This window comes from Microtus ochrogaster, chromosome 1 (genome assembly GCF_000317375.1).
Source record: "Microtus ochrogaster isolate Prairie Vole_2 chromosome 1, MicOch1.0, whole genome shotgun sequence".
NCBI classification, from domain to species: domain Eukaryota; kingdom Metazoa; phylum Chordata; class Mammalia; order Rodentia; family Cricetidae; genus Microtus; species Microtus ochrogaster.
The window spans coordinates 113,294,997-113,313,353 of record NC_022009.1 but is presented as its reverse complement, the minus strand read 5'-3'; the positions used below and the strand labels follow the sequence as shown (position 1 = coordinate 113,313,353).

Sequence of the window (18,357 nt, the reverse complement as noted above, 5' to 3'; positions counted from 1 at the left end):
GGATCTCTGTGAGTTCGAGACCAGCCTGGTCTACACAGCTAGTTCCAGGACAGGCTCCAAAGCCACAGAGAAACCCTGTCTCGAAAAAAAACAAAAAAAAATAACAATAATTGCTGCTCACCCCTGTCTCTTATCCTGTCGCAATTGTAGAAATGGATACTATCTGGTCTATTTAAGGTCAAACAACCATGTTTAGTCATTGCATCCTTGGGCCAAAATTCAAAGGAAATTGATGTTTATAAAAGTCTATTAAATCAGGGTTATGTGAAGTAATTTCAACTCTGTGCAACACAAAGGTTCCCCTTTTTTCTAGATAGTATTCCTCTTATTGAACGATCATTTTGGTCTGTTTTAAAAATGGTGGCAAATAATATAAAATTCCAGATAACTGAAGTTTACTCCACAAATATGTGCTAGTTCGGAAGTATAAGGCACCCAAATACGCATATCGAAAGCTTAGAACGTCTGCCCGCCTGTGAAAACTACAAGAGGAAGCCCTGCCAACCAGCTTTCTGCTACAGCGAATGCCCAAGACAGCCAACTCTTAATGGGGAAAGGTTTTATTTTTGACTCGCCATTTCAGAGTTTCAGGCCGTGATGGCTCCATCTCGCTGTGTTTGGGCCTTTGGTGAGACAGCACATCACAGTGGGGAGGTGTGACTGAACAAAACTGCCCTCTCTGTGACTAGGAAGGAAAAGAGAGAAAAGGAAAGAGACCATGCATGGTCTTGCGATGGCTTGCTTCGGTGGCCCTACAGATCTGTCACTGGGCCCCCCCTCTTCCAGTCTGTCTCAGCTCTCCCATGGGCACCTTGAGGGACTCAGCCTTTAGCGCAGGATCTTTGGGAACCCTTAACACTGGGACTATATCAGGGAGCATAAGACCTGAGGACGCCTTTGTTTCTGTCTGTAGGGCATCCCCAGATCTAGATGTAGTGGCTGTTTTGCCATCCTTCAGCCCTCAGCTAGGATACTACTCTGTCTCCAGCACCTCTCTGGACCACCGCTCTTCCTTTATGATCTCACCATCCATTCATTGTCTGTATTCCATTTGACCAATGATGACACCAGGAAGCCTTCATCGGCCTTCCTGTTGAGGTTGCCTGGATACCCAGAGAGTTCCTGGGGTAGACATGCAACACTGAAGGATGTCAGAACTGATGTCCTTCCAGCCTGTCCCCACGCCTGTTTCTCACTGAATGACTTCCACTCTCGGTTTTCCATATCCCTTTCCTAGCTTTGTCTCTGTGAGTGGGTCAAACCATAAGCAGAACTGTCCAAGTCTGGAACACTCTCCAGTGTCCCTGAGGCCTAGTCACGGCAGATCCACTGACTTGCCTCAGTGCCCCAAGAACATGGTGCTGGTAATAGTTTTTAAATTCTTGTGCATATGAGTGCTTTACCTACATGTGTGTATGTGCACTGTATGCATGTCTGATGCCCTTGGAGGCCAGTAGAGGGCACTGGACCCCCTTTATTGGAATAACAGGCAGTTGTGAGTCACAATGCGGATGCTGGGAATTGAACCTGGGTCCCCTGAAAGAGGAGAAATCTCCCTTAACTACGAGTCATCTCTCGGTCCCAAGAACATGGCTTGTTTTATTTTATTTGAAACAAAGTCTTCCTATGTAGTCCTGGTCTCAAACTCACAGAGATCCACCTGCCTTTGCTCCTGAGTGCTGGGATTAAAAGTGTGCACCCCTATAACCCAACAAGAATAAATTCCGGGGGGCTGGAGAGATGGCTCAGCGGTTAAGAGCATTGCCTGCTCTTCCAAAGGTCCTGAGTTCAATTCCCAGCAACCATGTGTTGGCTCACAACCATCTGTAATAAGGTCTGGTGCCCTCTTCTGACCTGCAGGCATATACGCAGACAGAATATTGTATACATAATAAATAAATAAATATTTTTAAAAAATGAATAAATTCCGGATAGGAAAATAGCCATGATGATCCCACCATGCTAAGATTCTGTTTCTGCATTTCAGGTCGACCCTCAAGAGGGATGCGAAGTGAACCTGGTGTTTAGCACAGAGCGCTACAACCTGGAGGAGGTAAGTTGCCCTAATTAGTGATGTAGCCCATTGGCTGCATCTGTAAATACACTCTTTAATGGAAAACGTGAGACTGGGTACCCACCACAGTAGTGGGAGAGGACTGGAAGGCAGTAACTTACCCTTCAGGACAGAAGGGAAATAGTTTACTGAGCATGCTCCAAGAAGACAACGGAAGGCACTAACTGGAATCTATCCTGCGTGTAAGGCAGGAACGTTGCAGAGACTCCACTGGCGAATTACTTTTACTGTTATGGTGAGCTTTTTTCTTAAGTCAATATGTTCGGTCTTCACTTACAATATTTTAATTTATTATTTGCAAGTTCCATACATACACACAATGTATCTTGAGCTTATTCACCTGCTAGTGCATTTCTCTAATCCCCACATTGGCATCTCATTTGTATTTTAATAAATAAAGCTTGCCCAAACGTCAGTGTCATTCTGAGGTTTACTGGAGGCAAGATGGCCAGTTCAGACTGAGGTCAGGGTAAGAACCAGTGACTGGCAGTTTTGCTTTTCTGGCCTTCAAGTTGAACCCCAATTTCTGTCTCTAAATTTTTGTTAATCGTGCTTCAAATTTCCTCAACACCCACCAACCTATCTTCCTCCTAACTTCATATCCATTATTATTAATATATATATATATATATATATATATATTACTAATTAGCACTGACCACATACAGATATGTATGGGGCCATCCACTGGGGCATGGCTAACCTACCAGTGACCATGTTACCAAAAAAAAAAAAAATGAGTCTCCCTCCTCCAGCAGCCACCAACTGACCATAACTCCTCACCTAGGGGTGGAACCTCAGCAGGCCCACCCCAGTCCATGTGAGAATTTTGATTGGCTCGACCCTGTGCAGGTCCCCACATCTGCTGTGAGCTGAGTGGATGCGTGCATCAGCCCTGTCATGGAAGATAGCCTTTAACAATGGTTTTATGGGTATGGATGTTTTGCCGTCATGCATGGCTGTGTACCATGTGTGTGCCTGGTGCCCTTGCAGGCTAGAAGACAACACTGGACTCCCCTAAAACTGGAGTTACAGACACTTGTGTCATGTGGGTGCCAAGACTCAAAACTGGGTCCTCTGGAAGAGCAGCCAGTGCTCTCGACATGGCCCCATCTCTCTAGCACGGAGACCTTTCTGCAGGTTTTCACCCTCTGTGCACTCTTCTTTGAGGTTCCCTGAGACTTGGATGGGGAGGGTGACATAGATGTCCCTCTACTCATTGATGGCTGAGACTCATGAGACTCAGAATTAACTGCTACTCCCTGCGAAAAGAAGCTTCCCTGCCCAAGGTGGAAAACAACACAAATCTATGGGTATAAACATAAATAATTAAGAAGGAAGTGGACAACATGATCGTTGATCAAAATAACACCCCTGGGGCATATGGGTTCCCAAGCCACGGGCTTTTGACAAGGCTTACAGCACCAGACATGAAATCGCTCCTGAGGAGCGGACTCACCTTTTAGCAGAAACTGAATGGTCACTTCCGTAAGCGTCGGTCCCTATCACACTCCTGGGTACAGCGTTGTCGGCAGGTCAGTGTTGCGGTTTGCAGGGGCCCGCGTTCAACAGGACCATTGGCTGCTTCTCTCCCCCCGAGCAGCTTGCGGAGCACATTCCAGAATTATGAAACCCGGCCAGCATGGAGAGCTTTCTGGTTGGTCTGAGATGGATTTCCTGGTGTCTTGCAACCATGGTTGAAGTCCCCAGCGTTGGACTCGAATATTTAGTTACAATGCTTTGAGTACCCCCCTTCTCCTGGGCCTCCCTGACCAGTGACTTGCAGGGAGGTTTCCTATGCCCAACACTTAAAATTTTCTCTAAATGACCCATTTCTTCTGGGAGGTAGCACTTGAGGACCATTTCTTGCTGTGTAATCCCTGCCAGGTGAAGGCAGACAGTCAGACTGGCAGGTGGACTGTTCTGGGTACACCGTGAGTCACTCTGCACGTAATTTCCAGTTGTACAATCTCTAACACGTAAAGAAGGCCATGCGAATTAGAGGAATTCTGGCTGATCGCACATCTGTCCTGGTACACGGTGCAGGTCACAGAGGTCAGGCTGCAGAGTTCCGTGGCAGCGGTTTAGAATTCCCGGATCATGCTGGGGACCCCTTTTCTCTTCTTTCCTTAAGGGCTTCAACAATTGCTGGTTTCATATGTCTGCATTTAAAAACCGTCCACTATCCTGTCATTTCCCCACTTCCGTCCGGCCCTGGGAGAGAATGTCACAGCTCCCTTGGGTGTCCCTCCTTGCACTTCATAGTCCTTAGAATGACTCACTATGAAATGCCAGTGTGTTCTTTATTCTGTCAGCTGGTGACATTTCTAGTTGGCAGGCTGGCACAGCACAGGGCCAGTTCGTTATCAGGTTAGAGAATCACTTATACATGGCATTGCATAAAACACGGAGCGGTGAAGCCCCGTGGTGGCGGCACACGCTTTTAATCCCAGCACTTGGGAGGCAGAGGTAGGTGGCTCTCTGTGAGTTCAAGGCCATCCTGGTCTACAAGAGCTAGTTCCAGGACAGGTTCCAAAGTTACAAAGAAACCCTGTCTCGAAAAACCAAACCAAACCAAACAAACAAACACGGAGCGGTGACCTGCGCACTACAGGCTCTCTTTGCACCTGCGCACTACAGGCTCTCTCGGCACCTGCGCGCTACAGGCTCTCTCTGCCTCCCTGCAATCCCCACCAGCAACCCACCATTTGCTAGTTTGCCTTACCCCATTTTCAGGAGAGAGAAAGCAGAAACCCTATGTGGAAATTAGAAGCAGATGATCGTCCCTGCGTGGAGTCAGACTGAGAGGCAGCAACCAGAATCTGTGTAGAGAGGCCAGCCCTGATTGTCAGTAGTGGTGGGCCGGGCCTAAGAAGCCTGGGAACTGCAGGCCATTGTGCCCCACATCAAAGCGTGGGAGGCAGAGTTTCAGAGAAGGCATGGCCCCCTGACCCAGTGCCTCTGGAAGAAAGCTCGCCGGGATCAGAAGCAAGTTCTCGCGCGATACACACTGACTTTGCGTATTAACTGTAGAGTTGATTTTTCTGGAAGAATTAGGGAGGTGCCTTTAATTTTTAGTTTTGCAAACTGAAAACATTGCCGCTAAACGCTAACGATGACTGTTTTTTTCTGACCGACAACATGCTCCCGTGGATTTGATGGAATAGCACTCTCGGAGTGCAGCTAGTCAACTGGAGCGAAGGTCGGACTTTCATCTTAGCGGCCCTGTTTCCACAGAGCTGTCTGATGGGAGGTACACAGAGGGGACATTTTCTACCCTGGGGATGGCTGTCATCTAAGGAGACATAGGAGCATAAAGAGTCTTCCAGTTTTTCTATGCTGCACCAATCCTTAGCATGTTAGTTACGGCACCAAGCCCTCCTCCCATCCAGAACAGACACTCCCAGAGGAAAGCTGCCCAATGGAACGATTGTTTCAGGTTTTTTGTTTGTTTTTTGATTTTTCGAGACAGGGTTTCTCCGTAGTTTTTTGTTTGTTTGTTTGGTTGGTTTTTTTTGTTTGTTTGTTTGTTTGTTTGTTTTGTTTTGGTTCCTGTCCTGGAACTAGCTCTTGTAGACCAGGCTGGCCTCGAACTCAAGGAGATCCGCCTGCCTCTGCCTCCCGAGTGCTGGGATTAAAGGCGTGCGCCACCACCGCCTGGCTGTTTAAAAAAACAAAACAAAACAAAACAACAACAACAACAAAAAAAAAAAAAACTAGTTCTAGAAACGGGCTTATTTTGAAGACCCAACTTTGATTATAATTTCCTTCCCTTCACTGGGGACCTTTTGAGTTTGTTTCTGGTTCTTGCCTCAACACCAGGATGCCATTGAAATCACTAAAGAGAAATGAAGGTTGTTGCTTCAACCATTCCACCGGTCACATTTTAATAGGACGCCCTGACTGGGCACCCATGGCTAGCGAGCTAGTCACTGTGAACTCATCGTTTCAAGCCTAATTCTGATGGTTGTAAGCGTGTGCGCTTTTCTGGGGATAGGTCCTTGGCTTTAATGGCCAAGCTAAAGAACCTTGACCAGGATGGGGAAAAAACACTACCCAAGAGCATACACACCGAAGTGTTCGGATTTGACATAAGTGAAGGTGGTCACAGAATCCTTGGTCTGAGTGCAAGCAAGTGTCTGAATGTGTCCAGTCTGGATGATTGGTGGGTTTAATTTTGTAGAGACCTCAGAATAGGGAGGCAGAATTCTTATAGCCTGGGTTAGTAGCTGAGCTCAGACAGGCACCAGTTCAAGTCACGTGATCTGAAGATGTGGAGTGGGTTCCTTTTTAGATGTTAGCATTTTGGTATTTAGGGAAGGAGCTAACTCATGCACATACGTCAATAGGAACCAGCTTCGTCTTCTGACTCAAGTTAGTAAGCGTAATACCCAAGTACCACTGTGTTAGTTCCAGATAGAGCAAAGCAGCCAGTATCCTAGAGAGGTGAGCCAAGGTGGGCTCAACAGGGTTCTTGGTGAGATTTCCAGCATCCTTATGTAAAAGCAAAATCAGAAGGTAAAAAGTTGAGATGGCAGCAAGGTTGAAGGACTGCCTTTCTGTTGCTGTGAGAAAATCCCGACAAGATTGACGTGAGAAACAAGATTTGTCTCGATTGCAGGTCCAGGGCACAGTCCATCACACTGGGGAGTCACACTGCACCCAGAAAGCAGCGAGTGATGACTCTGTGGCCTCCCCAGCTCGCTCTTCCTCCACTTCTGTAATCCAGGCTCATAGCTACCCACAACAGAGGGACTGATTAACACAATCAAGCCACCCAGGGGGCATGCCCAGAGGTCTGTGTCCCAGGGATTCTGGCTTTCAGCCAGCTTCCAGTTCACGCTAACCTCAAGCCATGAACACAAAACTCAACTTCGACAAAGTTAGGCTCCTCCTGTTGCTGCCAACCTGCCACACTCGATGGATGCTCAGCCCGTGTGTTTGTGTGAGCTGCACTGGGCACAGCTGATAAGGAGCCTTCTTTGGTAACTCTGAAACTTTTATTTCAGGAAGGTGAGGAACGTCTGGGCAAATGTTTCGCGAAGGTGTTTTTCAAGAATCAAAAACCCAGACCAGCCATTAATGTCTCCTGCACGGGGCTCAATGAGAAAACGAAGAGGCAGGAAAGAGATTATCTGCTTTACAAGCAAGTGAAGCAACTGAAGACTCCTCTGAATGTCGACCGTATCCCTGGTATGAATCAGTAGCTGGGGGTCCTATAGTCAGGAGTATATATAATCGCTAAACCTTAAAAGGGATGGTTATTTACATTTGCATGTCTGGAGAGATGCTAAAGTTCAGCTATGGATTGGGATGTGTCTCATTATCGAAACCAAGTTCACAGGTATCATTTTCTGTTCATCTCTACAATATACCAATGAGTCCCTTTAGCTGACCATTTTATATCCCAGAATAAGAGCCCAAGAATTGACTCTATGATTAAAAGACAGAAGGCTTTGAAAACGAAAAATATCACATAGATTCAAGCGCACTGCAGGGGAGTCTAGACCCTGAGGTGATACTTCTAGAGTTTCCTTGATAGCTTTGGGAGGTTTAGCTGACAAGATACTCCACGGCTGTGCTCAGCCCCCCTGCCCCAGGGCTGGCGGAGTGACTGTCTGGGCCGTTCTGGGTTGCTGCAGCGGGGCCGTGTTTATCTCATTTCAGGTCAGTGGCTAATGGGCAGTGGAGCCGTCTCCCAGAGACGTGCCCTGCCCTCTGCGGTGACTCAGCTGGAGTGGAGCACAGCTCATTTGTCTTGGCACTCAGCAAAGTGTGTGGGCGCAGTAGGGCCTTCAGCACTTACTGGCAAATCCAATTTCCCTGAACCACAGAAGTCAGCTCTGGACTTGCGCTTGGGCACGAGCTTGACATCTGGCCACCCTGGCGCTCTCCTTCCCACACACTCTCATTTTCCCAGAGACCACCCTGTTCCTCATCCACACCTGAGAGCTCAGGCTCCACCTGTCACTGCATCTGCCCCCACTTACTGACACTGACTAAATGCTCGCACTTCTAATATCCCGGGCCTGAGTGATTTGCACCTCAGCCTTCACTGACAACAAAGATCAAATCTTGAGCCAAACAACTATGAGAATTCAGAATATTGTTGAGGATACTCATGCTGCTTGGGATAGGTGATCTAGTGATTAATATTTAAAAAATCAATAGCTTCATGGGAGATCATGTTTCCCCTTTAGTTTGGGAAATAGGGCTCATTTGCTCCTTAAAAAAAGATTTATTTTTAACTGTGTGATGTGTGTTCATGTGTGTGTGTGTGTGTGTGTGTGCGCGCGCGCGTGCATATGCACATGTAAGAACATGTGCCCATGGAGTAGAGAAGGCATCAGATGCCCAGAAGCGGAGTTGCAGGTGGATGGGGGCTGCTCCATGTGGGTCTTCTGCAAGAACGGTACAGGCTCTAAGCTACTGACTTTGGATAAGGACTTCTTCCGGGAACATTTGCCACAGTATCGTCAGATTTGGAACACTTTTCAATAGAACCATTCAACTGGATCCTGTTCACTTACGAAGTCTTATGTACTTATAGGGGCTATTCAATAGACTACCTAGATTTGGCTACTATAAACGCCCCCCCCCTAAAAAAAAAAAGAAGCTTGGGGCTGGAAAGGCAGAGAAGAGAATTTGCTGCACAATTGTGAGGAATAGTGTTTGGGTCCTATCACCTGTGTAGGAAGCCAGGTATTCCACAAACACCTGCCTAGTCTAGCTCCAAGGGACTTGACACCCCTTCTGGCTTCCATGCATGCACCAGAACACTCATGTGCGTATACAGACAGATACATACATGTCTGCACACCCACAAGCGCACACATAATTCGGTCATAGGGAGGGCAGTTTTCATCAACAGAATCTGAGTTGTGCTCTGACTGCAAGTTTAGTCGACACTGAATGGTCCTGGGTGTTCATATATGCAAAACTAGCTGAGGATCCAAAAGGTTTGGTTTCCTAGACAAATACGCCAGAGTGTAGTCTGAGTGTGTGAAGGCTGAAGAGACCAGAGACATTTCAACTGGAAGCTTGCAGGTTTCTAAGGCGAGCTGTATATCAGTGGACCCATTGTTCCATCGTATCAATGGGATAGTCCTGTTTCCCTAAATGTGTACAAGATACAATATATCGAGGCAGTTGCCTTAGATTCTTAGAAAGTACTGATTATCAGTAGGAAGTACAAAATATTATTTTGTTTAAAAGACATGAACTTTTATTATAAAATAATGTTATGATTCAATAAGTCATGCAATATATTCCTACTTTAATCTTCTAATTATCAACTTATTTATATTATTTGTTGAAAAATATACTTTTGTTCATCGTTACCACCCTTTTAATCTACTTACCCAGTTTCCAATAGGAAATGACTTTTGATATATTGAGTAGCTGAAATCAAGTAACAGTAGATGTCTGCAATCAATTGAATTTAGAGATTTCTAGAAACAAAAACAAACCAAAGCGTTGGCTTTAGATTGAGTCCAACTATGGAGGCAGGCTTGAAGTAGCCAGTTCAAGCCTTAGCAGTTTCTAGTCAGTATTTAGTTCCTCCAGAGCACTGAACGTTCATAGCTTAATTAATAAGCAAGACAATCTCGTTCTCGCTCCGCATCGTTTTTCCTCTTCAGTTAGTTCACAAGCCTCACACAGATGAACACAATCTATGAGCAGAGGAAAAGACCCGAGGAGCTGCAAATCATCAGTAACACCCTGTGTTGCTAAAGTACAGTGACCCTGTCATGTGTCCCCACTACTGACAGTAGTTAGGGCAACTCGTTTATCTTCGAGGGGGATGCATTTCGCGACCGCAAATCTCAAGCCACAGTAGGATGTAAGTGCTGGTGAGCTGCGTGGAGAAAGTGTCAATCACGGAAAAGAAGGGGGAAAGGATGCCAGAACCCCATGACAGCAGGACCAAGGCAGAGGTATTCCTGACACTGTGGCTTTGGAATCCTGCACTACACGTTCTGGAACCCTAATGATCCAGCTAGCTGCTCACACCAAGGAGACACTACAGGTTCATTCATAAGGCGCTAATAATTCTGCCAGACAGCAGACGTCTGGAACTTCTCTACTAACATTAATCACGTCGCAGTTCCCGGATGATTACCATGTTCCGGTGGAATGACAACTTGGTTACAGAAGTTAGCTCGAGAAGTCAACGGAGTACTGCTGTGCTCAGTTCTGAGCATGAAGGCGCTTGGTTGTTGGCAGAAGAGACAGATGAGACCAAACCCTTAGGGGAATCATGCAACAGTGGATGATGGTGTAGCAGGAAGCCAAGGCCTTTCAGGAGGATGGTGGAGCAGGAAGCCAAGGCCTTTCAGGAGGATGGCGGACATGGAAGCCAAGGCCACTGAGCTCTACTCTCAATAAGTTTTCTTCAACGAGCACTTGCCAGGTGCCAGGTCCCCGGTACACCCATTACATCTAATGTCTCCTTGCTTGCTACAGAACAACCATGTGCGAGCTTTTGCCTTTCATCCTCAAATTCTAGTGTTTACTTATTCTGATTTCTGTCGGGTGTGAAAGGGTGGGGGACATACCCGTGGAGGCTAGCATTGTGAGGTCAGTTTTCCCCTTCCACCTTTATATGGAGTCCAAGGGTTGAACTTGGGTCTTCCAGCTTGCATGGCAAGCTCCTCCCCTGAACCCCATGTCCAGCCCATTGCTTCCAAAAGCACACAATCTCTCTCTTGTCTGGCTCAAGACACTGCTGCGAGTTGATCTAATACTACATCCCTAACTTCATTACTGAAATTTCCCACATTTCACCTTAAAAACCATTGTAGTACAAATGTGCTTTTCTCTCCTTCTCAGATAGTCACAGACAAATGTGCTTTTCTCTCCTTCTCAGATAGTCACGGACGTATTGATCCCCAACTGAGACCCATCTGGGACTTGGCTTTTCTCGGTAGCTCTTATGTGATGTGGGAGAAGACAACCCAGTTTCTGCACTACTACCTGACCCAGCTCAGCAGTGTAAAGCACTTGGTAAGAACCTGAAAATGAGCCGGGTCAGCTGAGCCCCAGGGATGCAGGGCTCCTGACTGAGTGGTGGGAACTCTTACCTTTGTGGCAAGGGTTTTCATTAGGTTTCATTCATCCAGCAAGCACCTGAGTGCCTGCAATGGCTCACAGATTGTTTTAGAGATTGAGGTAGCAGTAAACAAAACCACATTTGTTGTCTTCAATGAGACCCAGTTCTATAAAGAACCCAGACGGAGAGATCATAAACCAGCAGATATGTATCAAACGGGTAGGAAGGGCTATGGAAGGGCTATGGAAAAAAGAAAGCGGGGGGGGGGGGGGGATACGACACAGGATCTTGATGGACAGCGTATGTAGTCAAAGTGAGGCGAAAGAAGGAGAGTCGCACCGGAGCAGAAGCTAATGGCCCTGAGAGCCAGAGAAGGGGATTTGAGACCGGAAACCATGGCAGCAGGGTGGCTGATAACTGAGGGAGCAGCAAGGCTCTGGAGTTGTTCAGACTGATCAGGGAGTCTGTGCAGGAAATGAGATGCTATAGCAGGAGGTGGAGGCTGTCCGTCCTTGGAAGTCTGGGAGGCAGTGAGCCCAGGCTTGTCTTTATCCTGTCAGGAGAGCAACATGATGTGGTTTTCCCGGGCTCTCGCTGGCTCCGTTCTGAGAACAGACGGTGGTGAAACAAGGGAGGAAACAGGAAGGCTTGCTGGGGGCATAGAGGTAGGGGCAGCCAGGGATGCGGTTTGAACTCAGGTGGACTGGCAATACCACTCAGGGTTGGATGTGAGCATCAGAAAATGGTTAGTGTTGAAGGAAGAGTTTTTGGGATTTGGACCTGAACCTAGAAGGATAGTTTCTATGCACTGACTGGAAAAGACATCGAGCAGTGTTAAAGGAACTGTCTTGAGTTGTGGCAAGAAGACGGTATGTATAGTCACCTTGTCATAGAGGTTTGTGATGGGCTGTAATCAGGCCCATGTGACGGTGTTGAAACCACCGACGGGCACTATCACAAGCAGTGGCGGATATCGTCACAAGAGACCGAATCTGGCACTCATCTAACCTTAGAGCTGACAGACTCCACCTGGAAGGGAAAGGGACAGCAGCAGCCAGACACCAGTCACAGGTGACACTAACCCAGGTGGGAGCCAGCGTAAGTTCTCTGCTATGTCCTCTTAGTGAAAAGACAGAGCCAGGAGGCGAGGGTGACGATGAGAAGCTGTGTTGGGGACGAGGTGGGCCCTCACGTGAGCGTCAGTGACCTGTGGGGAGAGTCTGCTGCTCTTAGCAGGGGGAGAAGGCAAGTCGCACCTTTAACCAGGGTTAGGATTCTTCTCAGGTAAATGTGATACAGGGAGAGAAAGTTTTTTCCAGAGAAAAGCTGAGCCAAGTGTTAAGTACCAACAGCAAACATGTCCACAATTCACCCATGGGCAGATCATCAGTATCTTCTGAGGAACTTGCAATGTTAGTATTTTTGATGCTGGTAATAATGGTCTTTGGAAAACAGACATCAAACAGAACCTGTTGGCTTTCTTTTTTTTTTTTTTTTCACTGATCTTTTTATAGAGTCTTTTTAACAGAAATTACCCTAAAATTGATTGTTGCTAAGTAACCAGTCAGGGTACGGCCCCACTTGTCTCCTTCCACTCCTAACAGAGCTAGAGTTGACAAGGCCAAGACAGCTCAGAGGCAGATGTTGGAGGGCTTCTCACGTCCCCAAGCCTGATGGGTGGGAATTATTATCCGAATCCTCAGGGCTAAATTTACCTGTGAATGCAAGAGTATAAAGAGATGCAAATTTATAAACTCGCAGTCCCAGATAAACAAGGCCCAACGGAAGAGTGGGCAAAGAAAGGAAGGGCTGAAATACATTCTTAAAATAAGACCCATCATCCAGCAATAATTATCTCTTTAGACCTGAAGGACAAATGGCATTCCCAAGACTATAGACTGACTATGCCAAGGATGGGGGAATATAGCAGTTAAGGGAAAAAAAAATGGGGATAAAGACTTTCACCGTTCCCTTAGCCTTTAATACAAACGGACAAAAGCAAAACTACTGATTATTTTAATTCCAGTCCAACAGTAGCAAGTCTTGTAGCTGCACTAAAATATCTACCTACCAGGTCACCACTCATATTAGTGAGTTCCAGACTATACATCAGCTTAAAGCCTTTACTAGCCCAGCCTTACAGAAATTACCTCACCGCCGGGCGGTGGTGGCGCACGCCTTTAATCCCAGCACTCGGGAGGCAGAGGCAGGCGGATTTCTGTGAGTTCGAGACCAGCCTGGTCTACAGAGCTAGTTCCAGGACAGGCTCCAAAGCCACAGAGAAACCCTGTCTTGAAAAAACAAAAAAAAAAAAAAAAAAAAAAAAAGAAATTACCTCACTGGCCATATCTCTTCGGCCGAGAAGCCTCTTTTCGACCACTTATATTAATAGCTCAAGCCTACATATTTTACTGAAACCACATTGGTTCTATCAGGGCTTAGCTTCTCCCTTTAGGGGATGCAGGGGACATGGGTGGTGGGATCAGGCAAAGCTTCCTTCCCCGTGGCTTCCAGGAAGACTAGAGGTCTGAGTTACAAAATTAAAAATAATAACAATAAATCACCATCAATCTGGAATATAAGCACTTGGCATTTGTGATGGTTTGAATAGACGCCAAAGAGGTTATTTCTGAATAATATTAAAAGTAATGACTTCCTGGCAGGGCTTGTCGTGGTGAGGGCAGATAGCGGGGTGCACTGTTTACCTCTGCAGTTCTGTAACAAGCTGTGCTTGGGGTGTGATTTCAAGGACCCTTCCTCCTGAAGGAAGATCCAAGCACGGGGGATTATAACTCTGCCTTTCTTTTGTCACTGCTGGGGAATGAACCTAGAGCTTCACGTGCATGAAGCAGGCACTCTACTACCCAACTACATACAGTCTGAGCCCTGATCTGTGGTTCGAGCAAAATAGTTTATTAAATTAAATTGGTATTCTACCATTTATGGAAAGCCTAGCCTCTTTTTACCTAAAACTTGAAAACTACCTTAATTTCATTCAAAACTGATCTTTTGAAAGCCAGGCATGTAGGATTTGCATGAAATCTCAGCACTTAGGAGGTGGGAGCAGGAAGGTTAGGAGTTCAAGACCCGCCTGAGCTATAGTTCCAAGCCAGTGTGGACTACATAAGACCCTATCTCCAAAATATACACATTAAAGAATATGCCATTTCCAAAAACAGAATAAGAAAGCGCTGCCTTGAAGGAATGTAAGTAAGATCAATTTAAACATTTTAAGACTACATTGTAAAGCCAGGGCCTCAAGTAATAGTACAGGCAGTGGCAGCCAACAGGGTCCTCTGACGAACAACAGCTTGGGAAAGGTCAGTATTTCCTTGCAAGGTAAAGTCACCAAAATGAAGGCCAGGCAAGGCCAAATACCTCCAAATGAATACCAGGCTGATAGAGTTATCCCCTTGCACCTGAGGGGCACTGGGCAAACCTCAGAACACACTAGTTATAAGTCCCGCGTGTTTCCCGCGTGTTATCCTAGGTTGCCTATGTACAAGGAAAAGGCTGTACCAATTGGTATTCTATTTCATTTAGGGAGAAGCAGCAAAAACATGCCCACATGAAAATATATATTCAGAATTTATATTTTCTATTTCCGTCAGTTACATGCGTGGGTACAGAACCCGCGGATTCAGAAGGGTCACTGTAATAGGAAGTGCTGGTAGGTGACTCTCTTAGGAAAGACAGTTTTCCCTGGTGAATTCCTGTGTTGTGGCTTGTGCCCTTGATGTTCAAACACTCGTGTGTATACTGCAGGCCAGAGAGAAACCTACCCACTAATAGAAGACAGTCACCAAACAAGAATGGTCTGCTTCTGCCTCTTCTGCACCATCTACAGCCTCCCCCCACCCACTGTACATGACTTGGGAAAATCTCCATCCGTATAAGAACAAAGATAAAGTCTAAAATCAATTTCCTTTTTATCATCCTGCTCTTTCAGATTCTTCAGTCGTTTCACTAAAAACTTGGTAGAAGACTATAAGAAGGCTGAAGATTTTAAAAATAATCCTATCTTTTTTATTAAAGAGAAGCATATCCTCTCTATATAAAAATAAGAACTATAAGAAGGGAACTAGGAAATTGAGTTATTAAAGTCTAGAGGAAACGGGTGTGCGGGTGGTGGGGACGAATGCCTGCCGACCACCGACCAGAACACACCTAACATGCTTTACTTAATAGAAACTTTGTGCTTTTCTCTTGGCTGTCAGAGTGGAATAGGATGAACATATCACAGGCACACATACAGTACCTACATCATTAAGGTTTCTAGAAGATTCTCCTTATCCTCACAGACGTCAGCCTTCAACAAAAGCCATCGATGCCAGAGAGAAAAAGCTGTAAGGACATTCACCCAGACTTTCATAGAACTGAGGGACAAAACCTGAATGTAATCCATGACTTCTCTAGCTTAATCCGGAACACTGCCACCCACGGGAGCAGACGATACAACCTGGCAAACCCTGAGCTTACAAACCCCATGGTGTCTGCCCTACTCACTCTGTTTTCCTCCTCTAGAAAACCAATGATGATGGTATTGACTTTGACTTCACCGTTCTACTTCATGAATTCTCAACACAGGTAAAAAGCAACATTTTTTACCTGTGTGTCAAACTTTTAACTTCAAGTTTTCCAAGTAATAACATTTAGACCATTCCTTCCCAGGAAATCATTCCCTGCCGTATTCTCTTGTTCTGGTACCCTGGCAAACCACTGAAAGTACAGTACCACTGCCAAGAGCTGCAGAGCCCAGAAGAAGCCTCTGGAACTGACGAAGCTTCAGCCATGGCACCAATAGAGCTCAGCAATTCCTAAAAAGGTCTGACTCTATCATATCCCGAACAAGACAACTCCATGGGCCTACTTCAACACTCCCGTACAAAACCAAAGGTCCAGGCTCCTAGCAACTCAGCAGGCCTGCGGCTACAGGGAAATATTTCCCACCTGTTTGGCCTTGGTGTTTAACTCTGAGAGCAGGTGGTACCTATCTGCTCAGCACTTAGGAATCAGAGCTCACTGCTGAGTCTTGGTGCAGGCGGACCAACAATTGCTTTGCAGAAAGGGCTTCACCTCTGAATTTGGATTTTTCACTATTTTGGACATATTATAGTTACTTCATGTTGTTAAATTGTTCCCGCTCATTATGTCAACAAACATCTTTTTTTTCAGTGAAAATAAACTGCAGGGAAATATTAACTGCTAATTTCAGGCAAGCATTCCTGTTTAAATTGCAAATAAATGTATGCATTTCTAAATAATAAAATGTGTTTGCAAGCTTTTGTGTACATAACAACATTTAGGCTAACCTAGAACTAAATCAAATCCCAATACTGCCTGAATCAAATCTTACAAACAGCACAGTGTCTCACATGAGAAAGCTGCAAACAGCTAAAAAAAAAACCAAAAAACAAAAAAAGCACTGATCTAGTCCAAATACTCTTTTTTTTTTTAATTTATCAGGACAGCTCAGATCCAGTGTTGGTGTCAGAAATCTATAAAAGCAAACACAGTATGAAATAATCAAATCGTGAAGTCCCTCCTCAAGGCAGGAAGACCTGGTCCAGGAAATGCTGCCGTCATCCATTTGCCTCTCAAATTGTTAAAATTTAATGGAACACTTATGTCACTGTCTGAAACCTTTGAGCCAGGTTCCTTGGCCAGTAACTGATTAGGGGGCGTCAGCTTCAACGTTACAAAAGCACACGGAAGCACCTCATGATGGCTGAGGTTATGTCCCCACAGAGCCCCCACAGAGGAAATGTAGTTAATCCAACCTAACCCAAACACCCAGCCCAGCAACACCATTGACTTTGCTGTTTACCCCTCCGCTGGCACAGCCAGGTCCTGCTGCTCCTGTCCCAGACTCCCGAGTCTCATGTGTCTATTCCTAGCTAAGGCTGAAATTGTCCGTATGGTTTTCCAGAGAGAATGTCATTTCCGCATCTCTGTCTACTCCTAAGGATGGAGTGTGTTTCTTGGTCTGCACTATTTGATGATGGGAAACTGTAGTCTTCAGAGAAAGGTTTTAGACAGGGACGCTTAACAAAAGAGCCAAAAGCAGGTCTAATTGTGTATTTTTTTTCTATTTAGAACCCCAAACTGTTGCAATTATCTCCCCAATACCCACTCCTTTCAGTAAGTCCTAATCCCTCTGCATGATCCTGTAAGGGAAACAGCAGCTCTTCCACCCATGCAGTGAAGACTCTGTACTTTTTCAAAACACCCAAGCAGCAGCACATAATGTCCGCATTGAGCCAAAATCAAGCCACCAGATACAAGTGTTCTAACTGAAGCTCCCGAACGAGTCTTTCAAAAGAGATGCCACGAGCATCACGCAGACTATAACACATCGTCCTGTGATCTCTATCCATCTCATCTGTCCTTCTAAATGCTATTTCAGCTTTCTCCAAGATCTTACTTTCAAAAGATTTTTCCATTAAGCTTATATGTGACCGTAACTCAGCCAGTGAGCAACAAACAACATAATCTTGAACAGACTGACTTAGGCACAGACTGTGAAGAAGAACGGTACGCAAAAGACGCAAAGGAAAAGCAATGAAGCGCTTCTCCGGGTCTTCATCAGAACATCTTTCCTAATGAATGCTGAGATCGTGAGCTTGATGTAATTAACATTGATTTCACTGGCTAACAACAGAGCAAGCACTTCATTTGCCGTGGCATAAAATGAAAAGGGAAATTCCCCAAGCCCTCTTTCCACTAGCAGCGTAAATTCCGAGTCACCGCGTCAGGGACAGTAAATTGACCATCACATCCACCTCGTGTCTCCACAACTTTCAGGATTTCGCAGTGTATCAGAAGTGGTACCAGGCTCTGTCTGCAATTTCCTTCTACTCTGTTCGGTTTCAATTTTTCCTGCTTGAATCATAGTTTTCTAGGTCATACACATGGCGGTTTGAATGAGAACGGCCCCCACAGGCTCCAAGCTTGGTCACCGTGGAGTGGTTCTATTTGAAAGAACTTCCTTGGAGGAAGTGTGTCCCTGGATGATGGAGGAAGGTCATTGGTTGATTTAATAAAGAAGCTGCTTGACCTGATAGGTTAGAACGTAGGTGGGAGGAGCAGAATGCTGGGCGGAAGAGGAAGTGAGCTCACAGACTCCTGATAGGTTAGAACGTAGGTGGGAGGAGCAGAATGCTGGGCGGAAGAGGAAGTGAGCTCAGAGACTCGACAGCTCTCCTCGAGGGGGCAGACGCCTCAGAGAGAC

General features: G+C 45.9%; 1 protein-coding gene across 1 annotated transcript in view; it reads left to right on the top strand.

The window, feature by feature from the left end:
• Nucleotides 1–15,951, top strand: part of Rarres1 (retinoic acid receptor responder 1) — a 32,372-nt gene extending 16,421 nt beyond the window's left edge. The window contains exons 2-6 of the mRNA XM_005344083.3: nucleotides 1,988–2,053; nucleotides 7,084–7,267; nucleotides 10,944–11,080; nucleotides 15,651–15,713; nucleotides 15,798–15,951. Of these exons, the coding sequence (XP_005344140.1) occupies nucleotides 1,988–2,053; nucleotides 7,084–7,267; nucleotides 10,944–11,080; nucleotides 15,651–15,713; nucleotides 15,798–15,947 (600 nt within the window). The 3' untranslated portion in view covers nucleotides 15,948–15,951. The remainder of the gene's footprint in view (nucleotides 1–1,987; nucleotides 2,054–7,083; nucleotides 7,268–10,943; nucleotides 11,081–15,650; nucleotides 15,714–15,797) is intronic.
• Nucleotides 15,952–18,357: the final 2,406 nt, after the last annotated feature.